Source organism: Crocodylus siamensis, chromosome 3 (genome assembly GCF_052110815.1).
Source record: "Crocodylus siamensis isolate JL-2025a chromosome 3, ASM5211081v1, whole genome shotgun sequence".
NCBI lineage: Eukaryota > Metazoa > Chordata > Crocodylia > Crocodylidae > Crocodylus > Crocodylus siamensis.
The window spans coordinates 259,428,004-259,452,748 of record NC_143397.1 but is presented as its reverse complement, the minus strand read 5'-3'; the positions used below and the strand labels follow the sequence as shown (position 1 = coordinate 259,452,748).

Genomic DNA, 24,745 nt, shown 5'->3' with positions numbered 1-24,745 from the left:
CCTGGGAGCTCTGGGGCTGGGGGTCAGGACTTTGCTCCCTCCAAGCCCTGCCCATGCCCCCCCCCGGCTGCTCCCTTTGCCCCCCATGCCTTGCTCCCACGAGCCCCCCCATACCTTGCTCCCACGAGCCCCCCCAGGCTCCTCGCCCAGGCAGGCCCGGCTGTCCCAGCCTGGCTTTGACCTTGGCGATCAGGTTCCAGGCAGCGGCCGCGGTGTCACTCATGGGCTGGGGACCTGAGCCAGGATCTGGTTTCAGGGAGGCCCAGGGGAGCACAGAACCCCCTTCCCCCATCCCCTGGACCCCCCAGCCCCCAGGGGAGCCAGGCCTGGCCCCATGGGGTTGGGGGGCACCTTGTGCAGTCCGTGCCCATCACCCCCCGCTCCCCCCCAGCCCAGCACGTGCCACTCCTGATCCGTGCGGGGCATGAGCAGCTTCTCCGTGGTCCAGCCCGGTCACCTGGCGCCTTGGCACGGGAGCCGGTCCGGAGGCCTGGCTCTGCTCCAGGGGTGGGGGGGGACCGTGCCCAGCGACGGGGGGCAGGGGCACAGAGTCCAGCCCCAACACCCTGGGGATGGGCACGTGCTGGCCTGGGGAAGGCCCTGTCTGGCTTCAGGGGTCCCCAGGCTGTGCCTGGACCCTGCTGGCACCTGGAGCCCAGTTGTCCCCAGTGTCTCAGGGCAGGGAAGGGGCCCCGGGGTGGGCATGGACGGTGCAGATCGGCTCTCCCAGGGGGACGGGTCAAACTCTGCTGGGGGGGGGCAGGTTGTGGCTTGTTATTCACTAGGACCTTCCTGCAGCCTTAGGCAGGGGGCTTCCTCTGTGCCCCCCATTCGGGGGAAAGACCCCCTAGTTTAAAGGGGTCCGAGCCAGACACCCGGGTAATGCTGGGTGGGGAGGGAAGGGGTATGGGGCAAGGGGGGCTTGGCCAGCGCCTGCTGAGCTGGGAGAGGGGCCTGTTGGGGTCGTGGGGGAGTAGCAGGGACAGTCGCAGGGAGTCTGGGCTCCTCACCCGTGCCGGGGGGCATCTCCATCCCCTGCTGACACTGGGGTCAGGGCCTGGGCCTGGCCCCAGGGCTTCCCCCGGGGGCGGGCGGGGGCTGGGCTGGTGGCACCTCTGTGCCTGCCACCTGGCCCTGGGGGAAACTGAGGCATGGAGCTCTGCTCCCGGGTGTGGGAATGCCCCGCGGGACCCTGCAGAGTGGGGAGGGGGGCAGGTCAGGACTGGGGCCCCCCACCTCCACGACACCCCCATCTGGGGCACAGGAGAAGCCTTGGCGGGGGCACCTGGGCAGCCCCGGGGCAGGGAGTCTGGCCCTGGCAGCGCCGAGCCGGGGGGAGCACGGTGTGGGCATCTGCCCGGGCCACCGACCGCCGGGGGGCCTGCCCCAGCTCGGGGGCTGGAGGGCAGTTTGCGGCCTGGACCCCCGCAAGCCCCTACTTCGGGGCTGCTCACCGCTGGGCCCAGGGGAGGCGGGCGCTGCCAGGGCCCGGGTTTTAAATTTAGAGCGGGCCGCGCGCAGGCAGCTGCTCGGGAAAGGTCACGCTCCCGGCAGAGGCACCACCCTCCTGCCCCGCCTGCCTTCGCTTGCTGCAGCACCCAGGGGCCGGAGGTGGCTGCGGGCGCGGCAGGAGGGCGAGCCCCAGAGGTGAGTGCTGCCGGCGGGCAGAGACCCCCCTGCACGGCACCCCGAGGGGACCCCCGGCCCCCCTGCGGCTGGGGCACCCCGAGCCGGCGGGCGCGCAGCCAGCTCCCCGGAGCTGCAGGCCGGCCCCATGGCACAGGCCTGGCCCCGCTGCCCCCAGCCCCCCTGCACGGCCTGGGCAGGTCTCCTGCCTTGCTTCCCGCCAGGGTCTGGGTTCAGGTCCCGCCTCGCTGTTGCCACCCCGGGGCCCAGTGCTGGGAGCGGGAGGAGCCCCGTGGGGCTATGGGGCAGCTCGGGGCTGGGGCTGGGGCAGGTACGGCAGGGCCCTGGCTGCTGACGTGGGGCCCCGAGGCGTGGGGCCCGCACCCTCCTCCCGGAGCAGCCTATCGGGGCTGATAACTGCCGGGCGGCTCCGGGAGGGTGTGTCTGCGCGGCTTTAACCCTCCCGCTGCTGCGCCCTGGGGACCGGCACCTGCCCCCCCAGCCCCCTGCAAGCCACAGGCTGCAGTGGGGGGCCGAGCCCCCTGGGAGTGGGGGGCCGGGGCTGGGAGGTGTGGCGGGCTGGGTGCCAGCAGTGCCTGGCACAGGGACCTTTGCCCAGACGGCCCCACGCGCTCCCGTCTCCTGGCAGGGGTTCAAGGCCAGCGCCGTGGGTGCAAGGCGCTTTGGAGGGCACCTCAAGGGGGAAGGCAGCCTTGGCCCAGCTAGGCCCTGCCCCCGCCCCGCGCCAGGGCTGGACTCGAACCCGTCCCACCCGTGCCCCTTTCCTGTTGCCCCACGGGGGCTGCCACGTGCTTCAGACAGTGGGGGCCGGCAGGGGGCGCTGTGCTGGGGGGGGGTGCTGTGCTGCCGGAAGTGCCCCCTGTTTGCACATGCCCTGGCCGCAGCCCCTCACCCCAACTGCATGGTGCCCCCCCAGCTCTCTGCTGCGCCCCCCCGGGGTGGCTGCGCCCGGCGGTCCCCGAGGCAGTGTCTGCCAAGCAGGATGAGGCCCTCCTGGCTGCGGCTGCCCTGGCGCCTTGCAGCTTGTCCAGGCCCCTGCCCCTGCCCAGCCGAGCCCTCCTGCTCTGGGTGCCCAGGGCTCATCCTGCCCCCCCACCCCAGACCAGCCGCCTCCCTGCATCCCAGGCTGGGGCGGGGGGCCAGGCCCTGGCAGGGCTGGGGCAGGGGGCCTTGGCCCTACAGGCAGTAGAGGACAGGGCCCTGGGGTGCGGGAGAGCCAGGGCTCCAGGGCACCCTGCCGGGACCGGCTTGGGTCTCAGGACACATTTCTCCACTGTTGGAGCAAGGAGGGGGTGGGAGATGCCAGGGAGGGGCTCTGCATCGCTGCGGGTGTCGGGGAGAGGCTGGACGGGCGCTGGTGGGGCAGGACGTGGGCGCAGCGATGCCCGTGCTCTGCTGTGGGGGTTTCCCAGGCTGCTGGGCTGTGCTGGGTGCCCGTCCCCCCAGTGTCAGGGCACACTGGGTGCTGCAGCCCAGGCTGTGCCAATGCTCCTGTTGGCACCAGCACCGCAGGGGCCTGGCTGGAGGGTCTTGTCCGTGGGCAGGGAGGGATTTCCGCCCTGCTCAGACTGGTTCTCTCTGCAGTGGGGGCACGGCCTGGGCCACGGGTCTCTGCAGCGCCCGTGAGCCCCCCCGGCAGCAGCAGGACATTGGTGGCTGCAGCGCCCTGTGTCCCGGGGGCAGGGGCAGGGGCAGGGGCTTTGTCGTGCGACTCCAAGGGCAGGCTCGGGGTTGGTCTGGGATGGGAGAATCGCAGACAATGAGGGTCGAAAGGCGCTCAGGACTCATCTAGTCCAACCCCTGCTCCAAGCAGGATCAGCCCCGACTGCATCATCCCGGCCAGGGCTGCATCTCCCCGGGGTTCAAACCCCGCGGGGAGAGATGCCCCCACCTCCCTGGGGAGCCTGTTCCAGTGCTTCACCCCCCCACGAGAGGGTTGTTCCTGCTATCTAACCGCAACTTCCTTTGCTGCAACTTGAGCCCATCGCTCCTTGTCGGGCAGGTCTGGTCCTGCCTGGGGCAGGGCTGGGCTGGATGTGCCCCTGCAGCTCCCTGCCGCCCCGCGGCTCTGGGACCGGGCTCACGCTCTGGTCTGGGGGGTGCAGCTTTGGGGCACTGAGGGACCCCCGTGCCCCCCGGCCCCACGACGGCAGGTGCCCACGGTGCCCAGGCCAGTCCCAGCGCTGCCCTGCCTGCTCCTGGCTGGATCCCAGCTCGGGGTGTCCGTTTCCTCTCTGCTGTCTCGGCACAAAGCTCCTTTGTCCCCGTTCTGTGGCGCTGAGGGGCCCAGGAGCCCTGGCGCCGGCTGTGGCACGGCAGGTCTGTCCCTGCCTTAGGGCTGTGCTTGGGGCTGTACGCGCGGGGAGCAAAGAGACGGGCCCTGCCCCAAGGCAGCTGCAAGAGGCAGAGGCTGGCGGGGAGGGGAGCTGGGTCCCAGGGGGTTGTGCTGCAGGCCGGGGAAGGAGGCGCTGGCTGCACGTCTGCCCCGGGCTGGGAGCTGCTCGGGCTGGTCTGGAGTCTCCCCGACGGGCTCGCAGGCGCCGGTCCTGCCCCCACCCCGTGGCAGGGCCCAGCCAGCCCCGGGGGCCCGTTCTGGTGGGGCCCGGCCTGCTGCGAGCGGCCTGGGTTTGCCCCTGGCTGGACTCCAACACCCCCGCTTGCCTCCCCCCGTGGCCTGCGGTTCCCGCACTGGCACCCAGGCTTTGAAGCAGCCGCCGGCCCGCCCCGCCAGCACCGCGGGCAGGCGCCTGCGCGGGCATCGTGGCCTGCCCCGCGTTGTGGCTCACCCCCCGGGGAGCTCCCGAGCCACCAAGAATGGGGTCAGCTGCCGGGGGGGGCTCGGGACACGTGTGGGTCATGGGGGCACGCGTGCAGGGGGCCCCGCTGCCTGGGGCGGTGCGTGCAGGCGGCTCTAGGCCTGCTCCTGCTCCGTGCTTCTGCCCTCTAAGCCGGCGAGGGGCTGGGCTGGGTGCACGGGTCCCCCAGGAGAGGTTCGGACAGTGGCACACGGCGGAGCTGGGGCATCGGGGCACCTGTTGCCTGGGGTCCCTTTCTGCGGGCTGCGAGGCGCGGTTCAGCGCAGCGCTGAGCACACGGCACCAGCTGGCCCTGGGCGGGGATCTCCCAGGGACCCAGACCCTGGACTTTTCCCTCCTTGGCGCGGGAGCTGAACACCGGCCAGACCTCACCCAGGAACCGAGACGCTCTTTGGCCTCCCAAGGGCAGCCGGGGCCTGTGAAAGCTGCACACGCTGCAGATGATAACGGCCCCGCTCACCTTCCCGCCCCCGCCCCGCCCCGGGCAGCTGAGGACGAGGCTCCGGCCGGAGAGAGCGGAGCCGGGGTGCAGGGCGCCGCTCTCCATGCTCCCGGGGCAGGCGCGCGCCCGGGCAGGGACGGCTGCATCCTTCGCTGGCGGGCGTGCTCTAGCCAGACGGGGCCACCTCACCAGCACGTGGCCGGGCGAGGCCAAGCAGGTGACCGAGCTCCCCCGCGGTGCTGGCGGGAGACGTCACTTTCTTGGACGTGCCTTGGAAGAACAAGGTGGCCGAGCGCACGTGCAGGGAGCTCCTCACCCGCGTGGAGGACGGCGCTGTGGTCCAGAGGGTGATGCGACCAGCGGAGCAGCCCTGCTCACCTGGCGCCGGACGCAAAGGTGACGGGCAGCTCGGGACATCGCCATCGCACTATCCTGCACGTCCTGCGACGGGCAAAGCCCCCGGGCACTGTGCTTCATAGTTTCATAGTTTCTAGGGTCGGAAGGGACCTGAGCAGATCGAGTCCGACCCCCCGCCATGGCAGGAAAGAGTACGGGGGTCAAACGACCCCAACAAGGTGTGCATCTAACCTCCTCTTAAACACCCCCAGGGTAGGAGCCGGCACCACTTCTCTTGGAAGTTGGTCCCAGACCCTAGCCGCCCTGACCGGGAAGTCGCGCCTCCTGATGTCCAGTCTGAATCTCCCCTCTGCCAGCTTGTGACCGCTATTCCTGGTCACTCCTGGCGGTGCTCGGGGGCACAGGGACTCCCCCAGTGCCTGCTGGTCCCCCTGACTAGTCTGTAACAGGCCACTAGATCCCCCTCAGCCTTCTCTTGTGGAGGCTGAACAGGTTCAGGTCCTGGCGCCTCTCCTCGTAGGGCCTGCCCTGCTGCCCCCTGACCATGCGAGTGGCCTCCTCTGGGCCCTCTCCATGCTGCCCACATCCCTCCTGAAGTGCGGCGCCCAGAGCTGGACGCGGTCCTCCAGCTGCGGCCTGACCAGTGCCGCACAGAGGGGGAGGATCACCCCCCCGGACCTGCTCGAGATGCATCTGTGGGTGCAGGACAAGGCGCGGGTGGCCTTCCTGACGGCGTCCCCACGCTGCCCGCACGTAGAATCACAGTCATGGAATCACCGAGCGGGGAGGGACCTCGGCAGATCATCGAGTCCAACCCCCACCATGGGCAGGAAGGAGCGCTGGGGGGGGGCAGGGGTCACAAGACCCCAGCCAGGTGCCCATCCAGTCTCCTCTTGAAGATCCCCAGGGAAGGGGAGAGCACCCCCTCTCTGGGGGCCTGTTCCAGGCTCTGGCCACCCTTACCATGAAGTAGTTCTGCCTAATATCTAGCCTAAACCTCTCCTCCTGCAGCTTGTGGCCACTGTTCCTGGTGACCCCGAGGGGGGCCTGGGGAACAGACAAACACGTCCAGTCCCTCCAGACGTCCCCTGACTAGATCCGCCCTGGCCCTGGGCCTGGCTGCGCCTCCCCGGGGCCTGAGGGGGCCGGTGGGGGCCGATCCGGTCCCTACTCAGGAAAATGGAGGCAAAGAAATCGTTAAATAAGTTAGCTTTGTCGTCTGGAGTGACGACCACATTTCCTAGCGCATCTTGCAGGGGCCCCACGTTACCCGGTACCTTCTTTTTGCCCCCTGTGTGTTTAAAGGACTTCTTGTTGTCCCTGACCCGGGAAGCTTGTCCCAGTCCCATCTCCGCCTTGGCCCTCCCGACCCCCCTTCATCCCCGAGCCACCACAGCGTGGTCCTCCCTGGGGACGGCCCCCCGCCATCGGCTGTGCGCCTCACTTTTAGCTAGGAGACGTTCCCGGATGCTTTTGGTGAGCCGTGGGGGCTTGTGTGCCCTCCTGCCCCCTTGATCCGTGTGGGGATTACCTCCCTTTGGGCTTCACCGGCCCCCAGGGGCTCGGAGGCAGGATGCGTGCGGGAGGGTCAGGGCACCCACGTGTCCCCCCCGGGGCTGCACGAGGGCCTGCTCAGAGGCCTCCAGGCCACAAGGACGCTGCAGGCGCAGAGGGCGGGCGGTCCCCGAGGAAGCCGCCGTGGCTGTGGGGTGGCACGGGCCTGCCCGTTTGGGCAGGATCAGGCCCGTGTCAGCCCGGGCAAGCCCCGGGCCCGCCCTGCGAGCAGCGCGGCGGTCACCCCGGCGTGGCCCGGCCCGGCCCTGCGGGGGCGGAGGGGTGACTCGGAGGGCGGCTGGGCCTCGGGCGGCGGTCCCTTGCAGCCCCGTGGCTCCGGGCCCGGCTGGAGGGGGCCGCTCTGCCCCAAGGGTCGGGCGAGGCCGGGTGAGCTGAGGCCTGACCCGCCGCGGCCGGGCCCGCTCGGGGAAGGGCCAGCGTGGAGCGGGGGGTGGGGGCAGGGCAGGCAGGGCCGTGGCCTGGGGGCCGGATGGGGACACGGGGGCGCGGCCACCCCGGGCTGTGTCATACCCCCTGTACTGTGGAGACTCCCCTCGCGGGAGGGGCACGGGGGCCTGTGTCATACCCCTGTACTGTGGAGACTCCCCTCGCGGGAGGGCACGGGGGCCTGTGTCATACCCCCTGTACTGTGGAGACTCCCCTCGCGGGAGGGCACGGGGGCGCGGCCACCCCGGGCTGTGTCATACCCCCTGTACTGTGGAGACTCCCCTCGCGGGAGGGCACGGGGGCCTGTGTCATACCCCCTGTACTGTGGAGACCCCCCTCGCGGGACACAGGCCGCGGGGGGTTCTGCTGACGGTGACCTCACCAACTGCCGCCCGCCACGCGCGGGAGCAGGCAGGGCCGTGGCCTGGGGGGCCGGATGGGGACACCGGGGCACGGGCCACCCCGGGCTGTGTCATACCCCCTGTACTGCTGGCCGAAGTGGAGATTCCCCTCGCGGGAGGGACACGGGGGCGCGGCCACCCCGGGCTGTGTCATACCCCCTGTACTGTGGAGACTCCCCTCGCGGGGGTTCTGCTGGCGGTGACCTCACCAACTGCCGCCCGCCACGCGCGGGAGCCTCGGGGGCGGGGGCAGGCACGGGCCGGGGCGCCCTCCCTCCCCTGCCACTGCCTCTCCGCGGCCCCGGTCATGCCGCCGCGCGGAGAGCGGCCCGCAGGGGCGGGGGTCCCCGCTTGCCCCCCCGCAGGTGCTTGGCCCGGCCGGGGCGGGGGCGGGGGCGCGGCGCGGGGCGGGGCGGGGCGGGGCGCTGGGGTGCCGGCGCGGGGCGGCGGCGCGGGGGCTCGAGCGGCGGCGGGATGCGGGCGGCGCGGCTGAGGCGGGCGCTGGCGCTGTCGCCCCGCAGGCTGCCGGCCATGGAGCAGGACGGGCGGCGCGGGGCGGCCCCGGGGCCGGGCACGGCCGGGCGCCGGCCGGTGCTGAGCGCCGCCACCATGAACCCGCGGGTGCGGCGCGTGGAGTACGCGGTGCGCGGGGCCATCGTCACCCGCGCCCTGGAGCTGGAAGCGGAGCTGCAGCAGGTAGGACCCCGGCCCCGGGGCGCCCCGGCCCGGGTCCGACGCCGCGGCGGGCCGTCGGTGCCCCAGGAAGGGGCTTGCACGCGCGCCGAGACACGCCCGGGCCTGGGGCTGCCGACGGGTGCACGCACGGCATGCCCGCCACGCTCACGCAGGTGGGGCTGCGCACACATGCGGGCACACGAGCCCAAGCGCGCGCACCACGCCGCGCGGGGCAGGAGCAAGTCGCAGCTCCGCGGCCTGCCCCTGCCACGGGACTGGCACGCGTGCGTGCGTGTGTGCATGCATGCGTGTGCAGCCTGGCCCCCGCCCCGCTGCTGCCTCCAGGCCTCGTCTCCCCGGCGGGCTGCGGGGGGGGTCTCCCCTGGCACGGGCAGAGGTGGGTCTTGCCAGGCCAGACTTTCCCACGCCCGGTGCCGCGCCGCGTGGCGCCGCGCCACCGCCCGACAATGGGGAGCCTCTCCGCGTGCCCCCACGGAGTCTGCCCCCCCGGCCTGGGCCCGGCCAGGGCCCCCCGGGGGCCGTGGGGGGGCATTCTTTCCCCTGCTGCCATGGAAACTGCCCGGGCCCAGCACTGCGTGGCGGGCTGCAGTGTGCCCGTGCCAGCCGCCGCGGGTGCAGGGACTGGTGCCCTCCCGGGCTGTCCGAGAGGCGCTGGGGGGTTGGAGCGGCCAGCCGGAGGGAGGCTTGAGCTGGGTGACACGGGGCCAGCACACACACGCACACGTGTGACCCCCCCGTCAAGGTGCACACAGCAGGGGCAGTGCCTCACTGTGCACACTGACACATACACGTCTGTATGCACACACACACACACGCATGCGGTCCTGCAAGGGCATGCATGTGCAAACGTAAAGAGGCAAGCCTGTTGGCACACGTGTTTGCACACGTGCACACCTGCGGGGACATGCACACGCAAACACGTGCCTCGATGCAAGCACATAGGCACACATGCATGCATGCACACACGCCCCCTGTGCCCCTACACGTGCACCACCCATGCACACACACCCGTGCGCCTCCGCGGGAGCTGGGGCAGACTGGCAGGGCGGCAGAGCCCTGCCTGGTCCCGGACGTGAGACACAGGGTCCAAAGTCCCGAGGCTGCTCCAGGCAGAGCTGGGGGTCAGGGTGTCCCGGGCAGCAGCTTGGGTTGGGGGTCCTGGGTCAGATCCCCCCACCTGTCCTTTCCCAGGGGGTGAAGAAGCCCTTCACGGAGGTGATTAAAGCCAACATCGGGGATGCCCACGCCATGGGACAGACGCCCATCACCTTCCTGCGCCAGGTACGGGGCCAGGAGGCCCAGGAGTCCGGGGAAGGGCCGGGGCCGCGAGGGGGCAGGCAGGCAGGTGACCCCTGCTCCTGCCCCGCAGGTCACGGCCCTGTGCCTCTGCCCCGAGCTGCTCCACGATGCCGCCTTCCCCGAGGACGCCAAGAAGCGGGCGCAGCGGCTCCTGGAGGCGTGCGCCGGGCACAGTGCCGGTGCGTGTCCCCGGGGAGGGTCTCCCTGCGGCCGAGCTGTGGGGGCTGAACCCCCAGGACCCCCCGCGCTACCCCCTCGAGTCAGCCACCTCTGTCCCACCAGGTGCCTACAGCGCCAGCCAGGGCATCCCCGTCATCCGGCAGGACGTGGCCCGCTACATCGAGCGGCGGGACGGGGGCATCCCCGCCAACCCCGACCACATCTTCCTGTCCACGGGCGCCAGCGATGCCATCGTGGTATGGAGCTGGGGGTCGGGCGCGAGGGGCACCGGCGGGGCTGGGGGTGCCCTCTGCCCCCCGAGCTCTCCTGCGCTGCCCCGGGGCTGGCTGCATCCCCGGGGCGCTCACAAAGGCCCTTTGTGCCCTGCCTGGCACGGCCCTGGCAGAGCCGGCGCCGTCCCCAGCCCGCCTGTCCTCCCCAGACGGTGCTGAAGCTGCTGGTGTGGGGCGAGGGCCGGGAGCGCACGGGGGTGCTGATCCCCATCCCCCAGTACCCGCTGTACTCGGCCGCGCTGGCCGAGCTGGGCGCCGTGCAGGTCAACTACTACCTGGACGAGGAGCGGTGCTGGGCGCTGGACCTGAGCGAGCTGCGGCGGGCGCTGCGCCAGGCGCGGGAGCACTGCACCCCCCGCGTGCTCTGCATCATCAACCCCGGCAACCCCACCGGTACGGGCGGGGGCTGCGGGGCGGCAGTGGGGGGTGGCACTCGCCCCGCGGGGCCCAGGCCCAGCCTGACGCGGTGCCCCCCGCCCAGGCCAGGTGCAGAGCCGGCAGTGCATCGAGGACGTGATCCGCTTCGCCTGGGACGAGCGGCTCTTCCTGATGGCCGACGAGGTGAGCCGGCCCCCCGCCCCGGCCCCCCCGGCCCGGCTCGCGGCCCCGCTGACCCCCGCCCCGCCCCGCCCCGCCCGCAGGTGTACCAGGACAACGTGTACGCGCCCGGGTCCCAGTTCCACTCCTTCAAGAAGGTGCTGACGGAGATGGGCCCCCCCTTCACCGAGGGCGTCGAGCTGGCCTCCTTCCACTCCGTCTCCAAGGGCTTCATGGGCGAGTGAGTGCCGGCACCGCGCCCGCCCCCGGGGCACCAGGGCGCTCCCGGGCTCCGGGGGCAGGAGGGCCTCGGGCGCTGGGGTGCCTGGGCAGGCGTTACAAGGCACACGGAGAGGGGTGGTGGGTTAGGCCCCACCCACTGGGAGGGCAAGGGGCCGCACCCACTGCAGGTGTGCAGGGGCGGGGCTAGCCAGGCCCCGCCCCTTGCCTGGCAGCGGGCGAGGTTATCCGAAGGGCGGGGGGCTGCGTGGCTCCACCCCCTGCAGGTGGCAGGGGGCGGGGCGGGGCTAGCCTGGCTCCGCCCCCGCGCAGGTGCGGCTTCCGGGGCGGCTACATGGAGGTGCTGAACATGGACCCGGAGGTGCGGCAGCAGCTGTGCAAGCTGGTGTCGGTGCGGCTGTGCCCGCCCGTGCCCGGCCAGATCCTGCTGGACGTCGTCATGGACCCGCCGCAGCCCGGCGAGCCCTCGCACCCGCGCTTCGCCGCCGTGAGTCCTGCCCCGCGGCCCCGATCCCCCCGGCCCCGGCCCCGGCCCCGGCCCCTCACCGCCGCGCTGCGCCCGCAGGAGAAGCACGCCGTGCTGAGCGCCCTGGCCGACAAGGCGCAGCTGACCCAGGAGATCCTCAACCGGGCGCCCGGCATCCGCTGCAACCCCGTGCAGGGCGCCATGTACGCCTTCCCCCGCATCGAGCTGCCCGCCCGCGCCGTCCGCCAGGCCCAGGTGAGAGCGGGCCCCGGGCGGGGGTCGCCCCGGCTCACCCCCGCCCCGCCCCGCCCCGCCTGAGCCTGCGTCCCCGTCGCCCGCAGGACCAGGGCCTGGCGCCGGACATGTTCTTCTGCCTCAAGCTGCTGGAGGAGACGGGCATCTGCGTGGTGCCCGGGAGCGGGTTCGGGCAGCGGGAGGGCACCCATCACTTCAGGTGAGGCTCCCAGCGGGGAGGGGTCGGCTGTGCCCGCAGCTGGGCCCCAGGCTGGGGGGCTGGGCGGGGGCAGGACCCACGTGGTGTCTCCCCCCAGGATGACCATCCTGCCGCCCATGGAGAAGCTGCAGACGCTGCTGGAGAAGCTGAGCTGGTTCCACTCCAAGTTCACCCAGGACTACTCCTAGCGGCCCCCAGCCCCGGCGCTGGGACCGGCCCCCCCGCGGCGGTGCCCACCTGCCTGGCCCCCGGGGCTGTGCCCTACCCTGAGACACTTCCGCTCCCCTCCCCCCCGGCCCGGGCCCCCACCCCGCTCAGTGCAGCCGAGAGTGCCTTAGCCCCCCAGCCCGCGGGGAAGGAGGGGGCTGCGCCCGCCCAGGCCCCGCGGAGCTGCTGGGGCCCTGCCAGAGCCGCGCACACGGGGCCGGGGCAGGCCCCCCCCATGAGACTCAATAAACACTTTAGAGACCGACTGCGGCTGCTCTGCCTGCTCCGCCCGGCCAGGCGCAGCCCCCCCGGGCACCGCTGGACTGGGGACCCCGCTGCCAGGGGCCGCCCGGCCCGCAGGGTCACGGGATGGGGCCGGGGGAGAGCCCCCTGTGCCCCCACGCTTCGGCTGGGGCACCTGAGCACCTGGTGATGGGGACGGCCCCGTGCCGTCGGGGTGGCGGTGCCCCCGGGGCCGGGGAGAGCTGTCCTGGGGCGCCGCGCCGGAGAGCAGAGGAGCCGACTGCCCGGGCACGGGGATGCCGGAGAGGACCGGCTCAGCCGCAGGAGCTGGAGGGGAGGTGGAGAGGGCCCCCTCCTGTTGCTCCATGTGTCGGGGGGGGGTCATAGACTTCTGAAGACATTAGGGGCTGGAAGGGTGGATCACCGAGTCCAGCGGTGCTCGGTGCTGGGCGCTGGCTCCAGCCCAGGCTGGGGCTGGGGCTGGGCTGTGCCAAGGGTCCTTGCCCCTGTGCTTGGGCTCAGCCCCACTGCACTGGGGCAGGAAGGGATTTGCCCCCTGCTCAGACTGGCGCGCACTGGGGGTCAGGCTGGAAGAGACCTCGGGGTCACATCTAGTGCAACCCCCTGCTCCAAGCAGGACCAGCCCCAGCCCCAGCCCCATCATCCTAGACAAGGCTTTGTCCACCCAGGTCTTAAACACCTTCAGGGGCTTGTACACATCATCGAAGACCGGAGGAAATTGCTGTTCCTGTTCGGGGCACGGAGGTGGGGTGCTTGCTTTGCACCCGCCACTAATCAGAACGGCTGGGTGGGCGCGCGGTCGGAGCCCCGAAGGGCGAGCCATCTTGGGGTGCTTGCAGCCCTCACCCCTGGCGGGGACGCTGCACATTTGGGGGACCGGGGCACAAACGTGGGCTGCTGTTCTTGGGCAGCATGAAAGGCTGCCTGGGCCAGCCCTCACCTCCGCCCTCGAGGGCAGCCCAGGCCGCCAGCATGAGCCGTCCAGGACGGGGTGAACTTGGGCTGAAATGCAGCTTTTTTGGTTTGGGCTTCCATAAACACTGTCCCTGCACAGCCCACAACCAGCACCCCGCACAAGGCCAATGTTTCTGCCGGTCGGTGAAGCATTTTCGTTTGCTTTCCCCAGGAAATGCATTTTCCTGGTTACTTTTGGGGGACACCTGGAAGGGACTTTGCCTTGTTTAAAGCCTGTTTTCCCATGCGGCATCATTCATCATTTAAAAAAACAAAAAACAGCCTCAAGCTTGAAATGCAGAAATCTACAACTCTTGGTGCAGAGATGATCCCTTTTATTAGAGCAACTGGGAAATTGCAAAAAAAAAAGGAATTAATTTTTCCTCAAGCTTTTGGACTCAAATGCCCTTCCTCAGGCTCTGGAAAAATTAAAACACTAAAAAGTCCCCATAAGTAGGAAATAAACTTCATTTTTGCAGAGAGGAAAGGACTCCTGCCTGATCTACCCAACAAAGAGCAACTCACAGAGACATTTTCATTGACCCACAGGGATCCATTTTCCGTCTCCAGCTCCCTCTGTGCAAAAATGAAGCTTATTGCCTACCTAGGGGGACTTTTTACCATCTTTAATTTTCCCTGAGCCTGAGGAAGGGCATCTGAGCCCAAAAGCTTGCAGAAAAAGAATTTTTTTTTTTGCAGTTTCCTAGTTGGTCTAATAAACACGGCGCCAAATACCCCCCTTCCAGCGTGCTTGCAATTCTGCCTCAGGCAGCAGGATTGGAAACCACGGTGCAAACCCGGCTTGTCTGGTGTTCAGCAGGCGTTGAGGGTCTGCCACCCCATACCCCACACCCCTTCCCCGGCTTCCCCTCCCATCGCTGGGGCAACTCAGGGTTTGCGAGGTCACACCCGAGAGGCATTGCTGCCTCCTTGGGTGCTTGCAGCCATCACCCTGGGGAGAAAGCCGGTGCATTGCTGCTCGGGGCACAAAGGGGGGTGCTCATTTTGGGAAACGCTGTCCCTGCCCCCATTAATCCGAGCCTGGGCCCAGTACAGTCCCCCTGTCTGCCTGTCTATCCCGGTCTCCTGCATCTCCGGTGACCAGGATCCAGGTGACTAGATCCAGGTGTGCCTGGGCTTGTAGGAAGAAACAATCAGGGCTCGGGGTAGAGGTGATAGCTGTTATTAGACCAACAAGATTTTTGCAAAAAAAAGTCTTTAATTGCTTGCTTTCGGGCACAAACCCCCGTCATCAGGCATCGGAGAAAAGACTGTAAAAGTTCTCCTGGGTGGAAATGAAAGTTCGTATTTCATAGTATTTCACAAAGGAGTCAAGAGATGGGAAACTTGTCTGGGCAGGCAGTTCATAGCTGGTCTGGAGCCTCTCACCTCCTGGGACGATCTGAGGGTGTAAATAACCTTGAGACAAAAGCAGGAGCAGGATCTCGGGTTGCAGGCGGTCACAGCTGCTTCCTACTTGGGAAGATACAAAGATTTCGTTTTAAAAAGTCGGCCAAAATATGCTATCGTCCCTGTGTCAGGTAATCAGGTTGTAGCCATATTGGTCTAGAGGAAAAAGCAATCATAGGGCTCCAAATAGAGCTCTTTTATTTATTAAAAGATTTAATAAATATCTTTTATTAAACCAACACGGTTTTTGCAGGGGGGGAATAATTGCAAGCTTTCGGGCTCAAACACCCTTTGTAGGGTTTGTAGGTGCACCTTATATGATAGCATGAACCCCCTTTTTCATCTTTCTTTGTATTTTACACCATTTACTTACAGACCTGTGCCTTTGCACTTGGGCTGCCTAGAGACACAGACCCCTTTTTTCCCCCCAGAGCGCGGTCGTGCCCTCCGCACCCCGCAGTTCTTCTCCAGCCGCCTGCAGGCCCCCTCACCCCCATGTCCTCTTCCCTTCCCATAGCTCCTTAGAAAGATGCTGGAGACATTTGCCTGCTGGCACTTGGCACCGCCGGTGTGCGGCGCAGACTCAGCCTCACCTGCAGAGCGAGCCCCGGGCACCCCGGGCACCACGCGCTGCCCACAGGCTGCAGAGAAGTGACCTGGGGGGCACTTCTCCAAGGACCGGCTTTGCACGGAGCTAGAAATGAGCATCTCTGCCCCCCCTCCCCCCCGGTCTGGACACTGGACACAAGGAGGAGCGGCTGCACGGGCTGAGAAAGGACTCAGGTCAGGAGGACAGAGCGAGCCCTGAGTCCACCAGGAGCGAGAGAGGGCTCGGTTTTGTGCACAGGGTGCCACGAGCCTCGCGCCCGGTGACTTGTATGTGATACACAGCATCGTTAGGAGGCTTCAGGCTCAAAGATGTGGGCTTAAGCAATCAGGGCTCATGGTAGAGGCGATTTCTTTTATTAGACCAACAAGATTTTGGGCAAATAATTGCAAGCTTTTGGGCACAAGCACCCTCCATCAGGCATCAGAGAAAAGATTGTAAAAGTTCATCTGCTCTCACCTCAGTTTATGCAATCAGATTAGCCCCCTTGTCTCTTTAACATGAGATTTTAAGGGGAGAGGGGTTTAGGAACTGGGCAATTTATAATTAATTTTACTGCCTATCTATTATTAACACTCTTACTAGTGCTTCACCTATTTTAGTCATGTTTGTGAAACTTTCACTAAAATAAAGTTCACCAACGGGCTTTTGGAAGTGTGCTTGCAAACAAGGAAAAGTGTCAACTCCCTTTTAACCCCACCGCCATTCATGGTCCAAAGACTCCCCAGGTCACATCGCCTTGGTGTCCATCCTTGGGGCTTGCAAGTAGCGATCCAGCCATCGCGGTGCCCCGCTCCCCATCCTCCACCTGCAGACGTTGCCATGCTCGCCTTCCATCCCAGTGCCTGCCGGGAGCCCCAACATCGATCGATTGCTTTCCCAGGTGTGTGTGGGGGCACGATCATGGCAGTCGGGTCGAAGGGACCTTGTAGATCTGCAAGCCCGACCCCCCGCCTGGGCAGGAGAAAAACTGGGCTCAAACGACTCCAGCCAGGTAGGCATCAAGCCTCATCTTAAAGCCCCCCAGGGCAGGGGCCAGCACCACTTCTCTCGGGCGTTGGTTCCAGCTCCTAGCCGCCCTGAACGTGAAGTCGTTGTTGCGGATGTCTAATCTACACCTCCTCTCCAGCAGCTTGTGGCCATTATTCCTTGTTATGTGGGGGGGCGGTACTCGGGGAAACAAGGTCTCTCCCAAACCCTTCTGGTCCCCGCTCATGAGTTTATAGACGGTCACCAGGTCCCCCTCAGCCTTCTCGTGTGGAGGCTGAACAGGTTCAGGTCCCGTCGCCTCTCCTCGTAGGGCCTGCCCTGCTGCCCCCGACCATGCGAGTGGCCCCTCTGGACCCTCTCCATGCTGTCCACATCCCTCCTGCAGTGCGGCGCCCAGACCAGTGCGGCATAGAGGGGGGGGATCACCCCCCTGGCCCTGCTCGAGATGCATCTGTGGATGCACGACAAGGTGCGGTTGGCCTTCCTGACCGCGTCCCCACACTGCCGGCCCACGTTCATCTTGGCATCAATGACGACTCCAAGATCCCTTTCTGCCTCCGTGCTCTCAAGAAGGGAGTTTCCCATCTTATAAGTGTGCTGCTGGTTCCTACTGCCCACGTGCAGCACCCTGCACTTGTCAGTATTGAAACGCATCCTGTTTTTCTAGCCCACTCCTGTAACCTATCCAAGTCTTGCTGCAGTCTTTCCCTCCCTAGTAGCGTGCTCACCTCACCCCACATTTTGGTATCATCAGCGAACTTAAACAAGTTGCTTTTCACCCTGTCGTCCAAATCGCTGATAAAGAGATTGAACAGCGCGGCCCGAGGACCGAGCCCTGCGGGACTCTGACACCCACTTCCCCTCAGGTTGAATATGACCCAGCCACCACCACCCTCTGAGTACGACCCTTCAGCCAACCTGCAATCCATCTGACTGTGTAGGCATCAATGCCACAGTCGCCTAGTTTTTCAATGAGGATGGGGTGGGAGACGGTGTCAAAAGCCTTGCTGAAGTCCAGAAAGACTATGTCCACGGCGACACCTGCATCCATTGCCTTTGTGACCTGATCATAAAAGGCAATCAGGTTGGTCTGACAGGACCTGCCCCTAATGAAACCGTGCTGGTTGCCCTTGAGCATCATCCCGGAGGCTGGCCCATTGCAGATGCGCTCCATGATGATCTTCTCAAAGAGTTTCCCTAGGATTGAGGTAAGACTGACAGGCCTATAGTTGCCCGGGTCCTCCCTCCTCCCTTTTTTAAAGATGGGGACCACGTTGGCTATCTTCCAGTCATCCGGCACCTGGCCCGAGCACCACGAGCGCTCGTAAAGCCATGCCAAGGGTCCTGCAATGACCCCTGCTAGGTACCTCAGAGCATCGGGACCCACTGACTTGAACACGTCCAGCCCCTCCAGAAGCTCTCTGACCCCATCCTCCCCAACCTGGGGTCTGGCAGCATTTCTCCCGAGTCTGTCCTGAATCCCGGTAGAAGAGATGTCCCGGTCCCTGCACAGGAAAATGGAGGAGAAGAATTGGTTAAAGAGGTCTGCTTTCTCCTCTGGCGCAACCACCAGATTGCCCAGAGGATTTTGCAGGGGCCCCACGTTTCCTGGTGCTTTCTTCATCCTCCCTATATATTTGAAAAAGAACTTTTTGTTATCTTTGATTTAGAGCTAGTCCTAGCTCTACGTCCGCCTTAGCTTTCCTGACAGCCCCCCTGCAGGCCTGAGCAGAGGAGGATACTCCTCTTTGGAGATAGCACCCCCCTTCCACCGGGTGTACGCCGCCTTTTTGGCAATCATACATTCCCGTACACCCTTGGTGAGCTGGGGGGCTTTCGGGCACTCCTGCCTCCCTTGCTGCTTGTTGGGATGGTCGCCCCTCGGGCTCAGAGGATCGTCTCCTTAAGGAACAACCACAACTAGCTTCAGGCATCAAGGACAACAAAAAGTCCTTTTTCAGATCTGTGGGGAGCCGGAGGAAAAGCAAGGGCAACATTGGACCCCTGCTGAACCAGATGGGGCAACTGACAACTGACGCCCAGGAAAAAGCCAACCTATTAAATAGGTACTTTGTGTCAGTCTTTCATCAGTCACACGGGATGCCCATGCCTGCTATGGGACAGGGAGATCCGGGTGAGGGGGATCCCCTGCCCTCCATCAATGCTGACCTCGTGAAGGAACACCTTGAGAAGCTGGAGACCTTCAAGTCAGCCGGCCCTGACAACCTGCACCCCAGGGTACTCAAGGAGCTGGCGAGCGTCATAGCCCAGCCCCTGGCGCAGGTCTTCGAGAGCTCCTGGCGCTCTGGTGTAGTGCCCGAAGACTGGGAGAAGGCCAATGTGGTGCCGATCTTCAAGAAAGGGAGGAGAGTGGATCCGGCTAACTACAGGCCCATTAGCCTGACTTCTATCCTGGGGCAGAGCTTAGAAAAGTTTATTAAGGAGGCCATCCTTGAGGGACTGGCCCAGGCTAACATCCTAAGGGACAGCCAGCACGGGTTTGTTGCGGGTAGGTCTTGTTTGACCAATCTCATTTCCTTCTATGACCAGGTGACCTGTCACCTGGACGAGGGAGAAGAGATTGATGTCATATATCTTGACTTCAAAAAAGCTTTTGATCTGGTATCCCGTGATCACCTCTTGGCCAAACTGCCCAGTTGTGGCCTTGGCTCCACCACGATCCGCTGGCTGGGAAATTGGCTCCGTGGTCGGACCCAGAGGGTTGTGATTGATGGCAGTCACTCATCGTGGTGCCCTGTGACCAGTGGGGTCCCTCAAGGCTCTGTCCTGGGACCCATCCTGTTCAACATCTTCATTAACGATGTGGACATTGGAGTCAGGAGTGGACTGGCCAAGTTCGCCGATGACACCAAACTTTGGGGCAAAGCATCCACGCCACAAGATAGGTGGGTGATCCAGGCTGACCTGGACAAGCTCAGCAAATGGGCAGACGAGAACCTGATGGTGTTTAACACCGAAAAATGCCAGGTTCTCCACCTTGGGAGGAAACACCTGCAGCACCCTTATAGGCTCGGCAGTGCTACGTTGGTTAGCACTACAGAAGAAAGAGACTTGGGGGTCATCATTGACCACAAGATGAACATGAGCCTGCAATGCGATGCTGCGGCTAGTAAAGCGACCAAAACGCTGGCGTGCATCCATAGATGCTTCTCGAGCAAATCCCGGGACGTCATTCTCCCCTTGTACTCGGCCTTGGTGAGCCCGCAGCTGGAGTACTGCGTCCAGTTTTGGGCTCCACAATTCAAGAAGGATGTGGAGAAGCTTGAGAGAGTCCAGAGGAGAGCCACGCACATGATCAGAGGTCAGGAAAACACACCTTACGATGACAGGCTGAGAGCCATGGGACTCTTTAGCCTGGAAAAGCGTAGGCTCAGGGGTGATCTGATGGCCACCTATAAGTTTATCAGGGGTGACCACCAGGATCTGGGGGAACGTCTGTTCACCAGAGCGCCCCAAGGGATGACGAGGTCGAACGGTCACAAACTCCTGCAAGACCGTTTCGGGCTGGACATAAGGAAGAATTTCTTTCCTGTCCGAGCCCCCAAGGTCTGGAACAGTCTGCCAGCGGAGGTGGTTCAAGCACCTACATTGAACACCTTCAAGAAAAAATTGGATGCTTATCTTGCTGGGCTCCTATGACCCCAGCTGACTTCCTGGCCTTTGGGCAGGGGGCTGGACTCAATGATCTCCCGAGGTCCCTTCCAGCCCTGATGTCTATGAAATCTATGAAAGTCTTGGGCACCCAGTTCCCCTCCCCTCCGGGACCCCAGCGCCTCTCCCACTAATCTCCTCAACTCATTGAAGTCGCCCTCCTGAAGTCCAGGCCCTCGCCACCCTGGGCTGGATGGTGAAGCCCAGCAGGCGACGGTCGCTGTCGCCCAGGTCGGCACCCGCGGCCAGGACCAGGTCCAGGAGGGCATTGCCCCGGTGGGGCTGTGCACCCCCTGGGTTAGGTGGAGGGCCTGTGTGATGTGCCAGCAGTACAGGGCATAGGACACACACCACAGGGTGGGGTGCCGGGGGGGGGGGGGGGCGCTGATCGTGTCCACTCAAGGGCAGCAGAAGGTGGACTGAGATGGACACTCAGGACACCCCCACCTCCAACTACAGAGGGGAAACCCCAGTGCCCCCCCCCCCAACAGCTGCTGCTCCCAGTCCCTCCCAGTTCAGGGTGGCCTGAGCACTGGGGCCAGTGGGGCCCCCCCATAGGGCAGGGCCCGGGGGTGGCGGGGCTGTCCCAGGCCCCCGGCAGCAGTCAGAGGGCTGCAGGCCTGGGCAGGGGGAGCTGGCATGGACCTTGCCCAGCAGCCTGGGGAAGGGGAGCTGAGCCTGCCTGACCCTGGCATCAGCTTAAAGATTAACCCCAGCGCCTGCCCCCTTGCCCCCCACCCTGCCTTGCCAGGCCCTGTGCGCCAGGCTGGGCCATGGAGGTGCCCGGGGCCCGGGGGAAGGTGCTGACGCTGGCCACGGTGAACCCCTGGGTCCGAGGCACCCGCCTGCCCACCCTGGGGCCCCTGCTGGAGCGGGCCACCGAGATCCAGCGAGAGCTCGCCCAGGTGGGTGCCTGCCCCGCCCCATCTGAGCTGGGGGGCAAGCCCCTCGTTGCCCTCTGCACCCCGCTGGGCTCTGGGGGCTGCGTGGCTCTGGCGGCGCCCCAGACGCTGCCTGGACCTGCCCCTGGGCAGGGCTGGGGCACCGGCTCCGGCCCTCCCAGGCCTGTGCTGTGGGGCGAGCTGGGGCAGAAGCCAGGGTCGTGGCCCGTGGTGCAGGGATCCGGGCAGAGGGGGTGCACGTGCCGGGGCGGGGGCTGCTCTCAGTCGTCCCACATGGCGTGGCGGGGCCTGGCCGCAGGGGGTCCAGAAGCCGTTCCAGACGGTGACGTGGTGCCACGGCGAGGATGCCCAGGCCGCGGGGCAGAGACCCCTCCGCTTCCTGCGGCAGGTAGGAGCAGCCCAGCCCAGTGGCACCCCCAGGCATCGCAGCAGGGGTGGTGCTGGGGCGCTGCGCCTGGGGCCTCGGCTTTGCCTGCGACGGGGTGGCGAGGGCAAAGGTGCGGGGACAGGGGTGAGGCCACCTGGAGTAGCAGTGGCAGAGCCGAGGGGGGTCCCCAGGCCATTCGAGTCTGGGTGCATAAGCCAGGTGCCTGGAGCAGGGCAGGCCATGGTGCCGAGGGCAGCAAGGCACCAGAACAGGCTCCCGGAGAGGGGCGGGGGGGGCATCTCCAGCCTTGGGGTGTTCAAGACAAAGCCCTGGCCGGGATGACGCAGTCGGGGCTGGTCCTGCTTGGAGCGGGGGGTGGACGAGCTGCGGCTCCTGGGGTCCCGTCCAGCCCTGGCTGTCTGTGACTCACGGGTGCAGGTAGATGACGGGGATGGGGGAGGGAGAGGGCTGACGCCCGCCCGGTGCCCGGCAGGTGCTGGCAGCCTGCGCCTACCCCGCGCTGCTGCAGGCCGAGGCGGTGCCCCCGGACGCGGGGCAGCGCGCCCAGCACATCCTGCGGGAGCTGAGCGGCGCCAGCGCAGGTACCAGCCCGGGGCAGCGCAGAGGGGAGGGGGGCAGCACGGGGGCTCCTTCCCCAGGAGGTGTCTGGGGCGCGGAGCGTCGCCCCAGCAGCCCCGTGCCCCCGACCGGGTCGGCGTGTCCCCAGGGGCCTACAACGTGGAATATGCGGAAGAGGCCGTGCCACGGTGCGTGGCCCGGTGGCTGGAGCGCCGGGACGGGGGCGTCACCTGCGACCCCCGCAACATCATCCCATGCGGCGGCACCGCCACGGCCATCATGGTGAGTGCGGCCCTGCGGCGGCAGAGGCTTGTCTGTGCTAGGGCTGGCCCAGCCCAGGTGCCCTCCAGACTGTGGGGGTGGGTAGCCCTTAGCCTGCCATGCCCCCAGGCCCCCGGGGTGGGCATGTGGGCGGCGCGGCTGAGCTGGCAGTGAGCCGGCTGCTGCAGGCACCTCTGCGGCCAAGGCAGGATCACTGGATCCTGGAGCTGCGCGTAGGTCCTCCGCCCCCGGCCTCGCCTCGACACCTCCAGCCACGCGGCGCCCCCAGCCCTGGGGCAGCGGGCAGGCCCGGGGCTGGCGGCCGTGCTGCCAGGCCCTCCCCCCGCTGCAGGACGTGCTGTCGCTGGTGGTGGACGCGGAGGCCGCCGTGCCGACGGGGGTGCTGGTGCCGGCGCCGGGGCCCCCGCTGTACGCGGCCGCGGCGAGCCTGGCGGGCGCCGTGGCCGTGCCCTACCTGCTGGGCGAGGAGGGCGGCTGGGACCTGGACGTGGCAGAGCTGCGGCGGGCGCTGGGCGCGGCCCGGCGGCGCTGCCGCCCCAAGGTGCTGTGCGTCGCCAACCCCGGAGACCCCACGGGTGAGACCCCCGCGCCCACCGCGCCACGGGGCGGGGGAAGAGGTCCTGCACCCGACCACCTGGGCGGGAGGGAGGCAGGCTGCGGGACGGGACTGTCGGGGTGCTGGCAGCACAGCGGACGTGGTGGCAGGGACCCCGGGCCTGGCGCGACCATGCACCCCTCGCCCCGGTCCCCGCAGGGCACGTGCTGAGCCGCAGGCGGCTGCGGGAGCTGCTGCAGCTGGCGGCCGACGAGCGCCTGCTGCTGCTGGCCGACGAGGTGGGTGCGGGGCTGGGGCTGGGGCTGGGGCGGCTGCGGGGGCACCGGCCCCCGCAGCCTGACGTCGCCGCGGGCCGCAGGCCCACCAGCGCAGCGCCGGCGCCTTCGTCTCCTTCAAGCGGGCGCTGGCCGAGATGGGCCCCGCGGGGGCCGGCGCCGTCCAGCTGGTCTCCTTCTACTCGGCCTCCAAGGGCTTCGCTGCCGAGTGAGTGCGCCCTTCCCCGAGGCTGCCCGGCCCCCGGCCCACCGGGCTCTCACGCCCTCTCCCCCCGGCAGGGCCGGCCTCCGGGCCGGCTTCTTCGAGCTGGTGAACGTGGATCGGGCGCTGCTCAGGTGCTTCTACACGTGGGGCGCCTCCGTCTACCCGCCCGTGCTGGGCCAGGCGCTGCTGGCCGTGCTGATGGAGCCGCCGCGGCCCGGGGACCCCTCCTACGCCGCCTTCGCCGCCGTGCGTGCCCCGGGGTGCCGGCAGGGCCGGGGGGTCTCTGGGGTGGCAGAGCTGGCGGGAGGGGCCGTGGCGCCGGGACTCGGGGCCCCCAAGGCAGCCAGGAGGGCAGCGGGGTGCGGGAGTCGGAGCCGGGCCGCAGCCCGGAGGCCTGGGACCGGGGTCCCACCGGGGTCCCGCCTCCCCCAGGAGAAGCAGGCGGTGCTGAGGGCCCGGGCGCACAAGGCGCAGCTGGCCCACGAGATCCTCGACCGGGCGCCTGGCCTCTGCTGCCACCTCACCCGGGGCTCTGCGGCCACCTTCCCCCGGCTCCGCATCCCTCCCCGGGCCGTGCGGGAGGCCGAGGTGAGCCTGGGGCGCCGGGGTGGTGGGTCCAGCCCAGCCCCTGAGCCGGACCCCCTGACTCCCCTCTCCCTGCAGGCACGAGGCCTGGAGCCCGACGCTTTCTTCTGCCGGGAGCTGCTGGAGGCGACAGGGATCGTGCTGGCGCCGGGCAGCGTGTTTGGGCAGCGCCCCGGCACCCACCACGTCAGGTACCAGGGGCTGCCTGGGGGAGAGGAAGGAACCCCAGACCCTAACCCCCCGCCCCACTCACAGCATGTCCCCCCCAGGCTGTCCCTGCTGCCCCCGGCTGAGACACTGAGGATGGTGCTGGAGACCGTGGTGGACTTCCACGGCGCCTTCCTGCAGGCCTACGCCTGACGGGGCTGGGGGAGGCCGTGTGTCGGCTGTCCGCCCCCCTCCGCCCAACACGCTGATAAAGAGAATCGTGGCATGAAGACTTCGGCCCTTTGCGACGTGGCACGAGGGTCCAGGGCTGCCAGGAAGTCTTGGCCCAGGGCAGCAGGGGGTGGAGGCTGCAGGGTGGGAGCGAGGGGCACCGGCAGGGCCGGGGGGCGGGGGCTGCAGGGTGGGAGCGAGGGGCACCGGCAGGGCCGGGGGGCTGGGGCTGCAGGGTGGGAGCGAGGGGCACCGGCAGGGCCGGGGGGCGGGGGCTGCAGGGTGGGAGCGAGGGGCACCGGCAGGGCCGGGGGGCGGGGGCTGCAGGGTGGGAGCGAGGGGCACCGGCAGGGCCGGGGGGCGGGGGCTGCAGGGTGGGAGCGAGGGGCACTGGCAGGGCGGACCGGGCAGCGTGTGAACAGCGTGTCTGGGTGCGAAGGGAAGCTGAAAGGGACCTTGGCCTGGGTGGGTTAATGGGGAACTTGGGGTGGGAGGGGGTGGGGGGCCAGGCGGTGCCTGGGCCCTGACCCATGAAATGGACTTGCCCCCTGCTGCGGGGGGGCATGCAGATTCGTTCCTGGCCTTAACCCTTCCCTGCCTGCAGCTGCACCTGCTGCACCGGGGAGGGTGCTGGGCTCCTCCACAGCAGCTGGCTGTGGCCCTGTGCCCCTTCCCACCTGTGAGCAGGGGGCAGAGGTGTCACC

General features: G+C 67.3%; 3 protein-coding genes across 9 annotated transcripts in view; all 3 read left to right on the top strand.

Annotated features, from left to right (window-relative positions):
- PPP1R16A (protein phosphatase 1 regulatory subunit 16A) overlaps positions 1-8,314 on the top strand; it is a 55,472-nt gene extending 47,158 nt beyond the window's left edge. Inside the window, exon 12 of the transcript XR_016441514.1 lies at positions 8,186-8,314. The gene's annotated coding sequence lies outside the window, so the exon portion shown is untranslated. The remainder of the gene's footprint in view (positions 1-8,185) is intronic.
- On the top strand, positions 1,624-12,137 carry LOC149869737 (alanine aminotransferase 2-like). 2 transcript variants are annotated; one of them, XM_090040818.1, is made up of 11 exons: positions 1,624-1,647; positions 9,552-9,641; positions 9,730-9,838; positions 9,942-10,075; positions 10,261-10,504; positions 10,593-10,672; positions 10,753-10,889; positions 11,201-11,375; positions 11,454-11,609; positions 11,696-11,808; positions 11,906-12,137. In XM_090040818.1, the coding sequence occupies exons 2-11, from the start codon at positions 9,609-9,611 to the stop codon at positions 11,994-11,996; spliced, it is 1,272 nt and encodes a 423-aa protein (XP_089896944.1). In that variant the 5' UTR covers positions 1,624-1,647; positions 9,552-9,608; the 3' UTR covers positions 11,997-12,137. The 2 variants fall into 2 exon arrangements, with proteins under 2 accessions (XP_089896944.1, XP_089896943.1); XM_090040817.1 differs by lacking the exon at positions 1,624-1,647 and adding an exon at positions 8,091-8,360.
- An 8,522-nt stretch (positions 12,138-20,659) lies between these two features.
- Positions 20,660-24,172, top strand: LOC149869736 (alanine aminotransferase 1-like). Of its 6 annotated transcripts, none has more exons than XM_090040828.1 (11): positions 20,660-20,817; positions 21,113-21,202; positions 21,675-21,783; positions 21,909-22,042; positions 22,374-22,617; positions 22,797-22,876; positions 22,957-23,081; positions 23,153-23,324; positions 23,511-23,666; positions 23,742-23,854; positions 23,933-24,167. In XM_090040828.1, exons 1-11 carry the CDS (start codon positions 20,686-20,688, stop codon positions 24,021-24,023), a joined length of 1,446 nt encoding a protein of 481 aa, XP_089896954.1. In that variant the 5' UTR covers positions 20,660-20,685; the 3' UTR covers positions 24,024-24,167. The 6 variants fall into 6 exon arrangements, with proteins under 6 accessions (XP_089896954.1, XP_089896953.1, XP_089896958.1 ...); XM_090040827.1 differs by having other exon boundaries at positions 22,259-22,617; positions 23,933-24,098; XM_090040832.1 differs by lacking the exon at positions 23,511-23,666 and having other exon boundaries at positions 23,933-24,171.
- Positions 24,173-24,745: the final 573 nt, after the last annotated feature.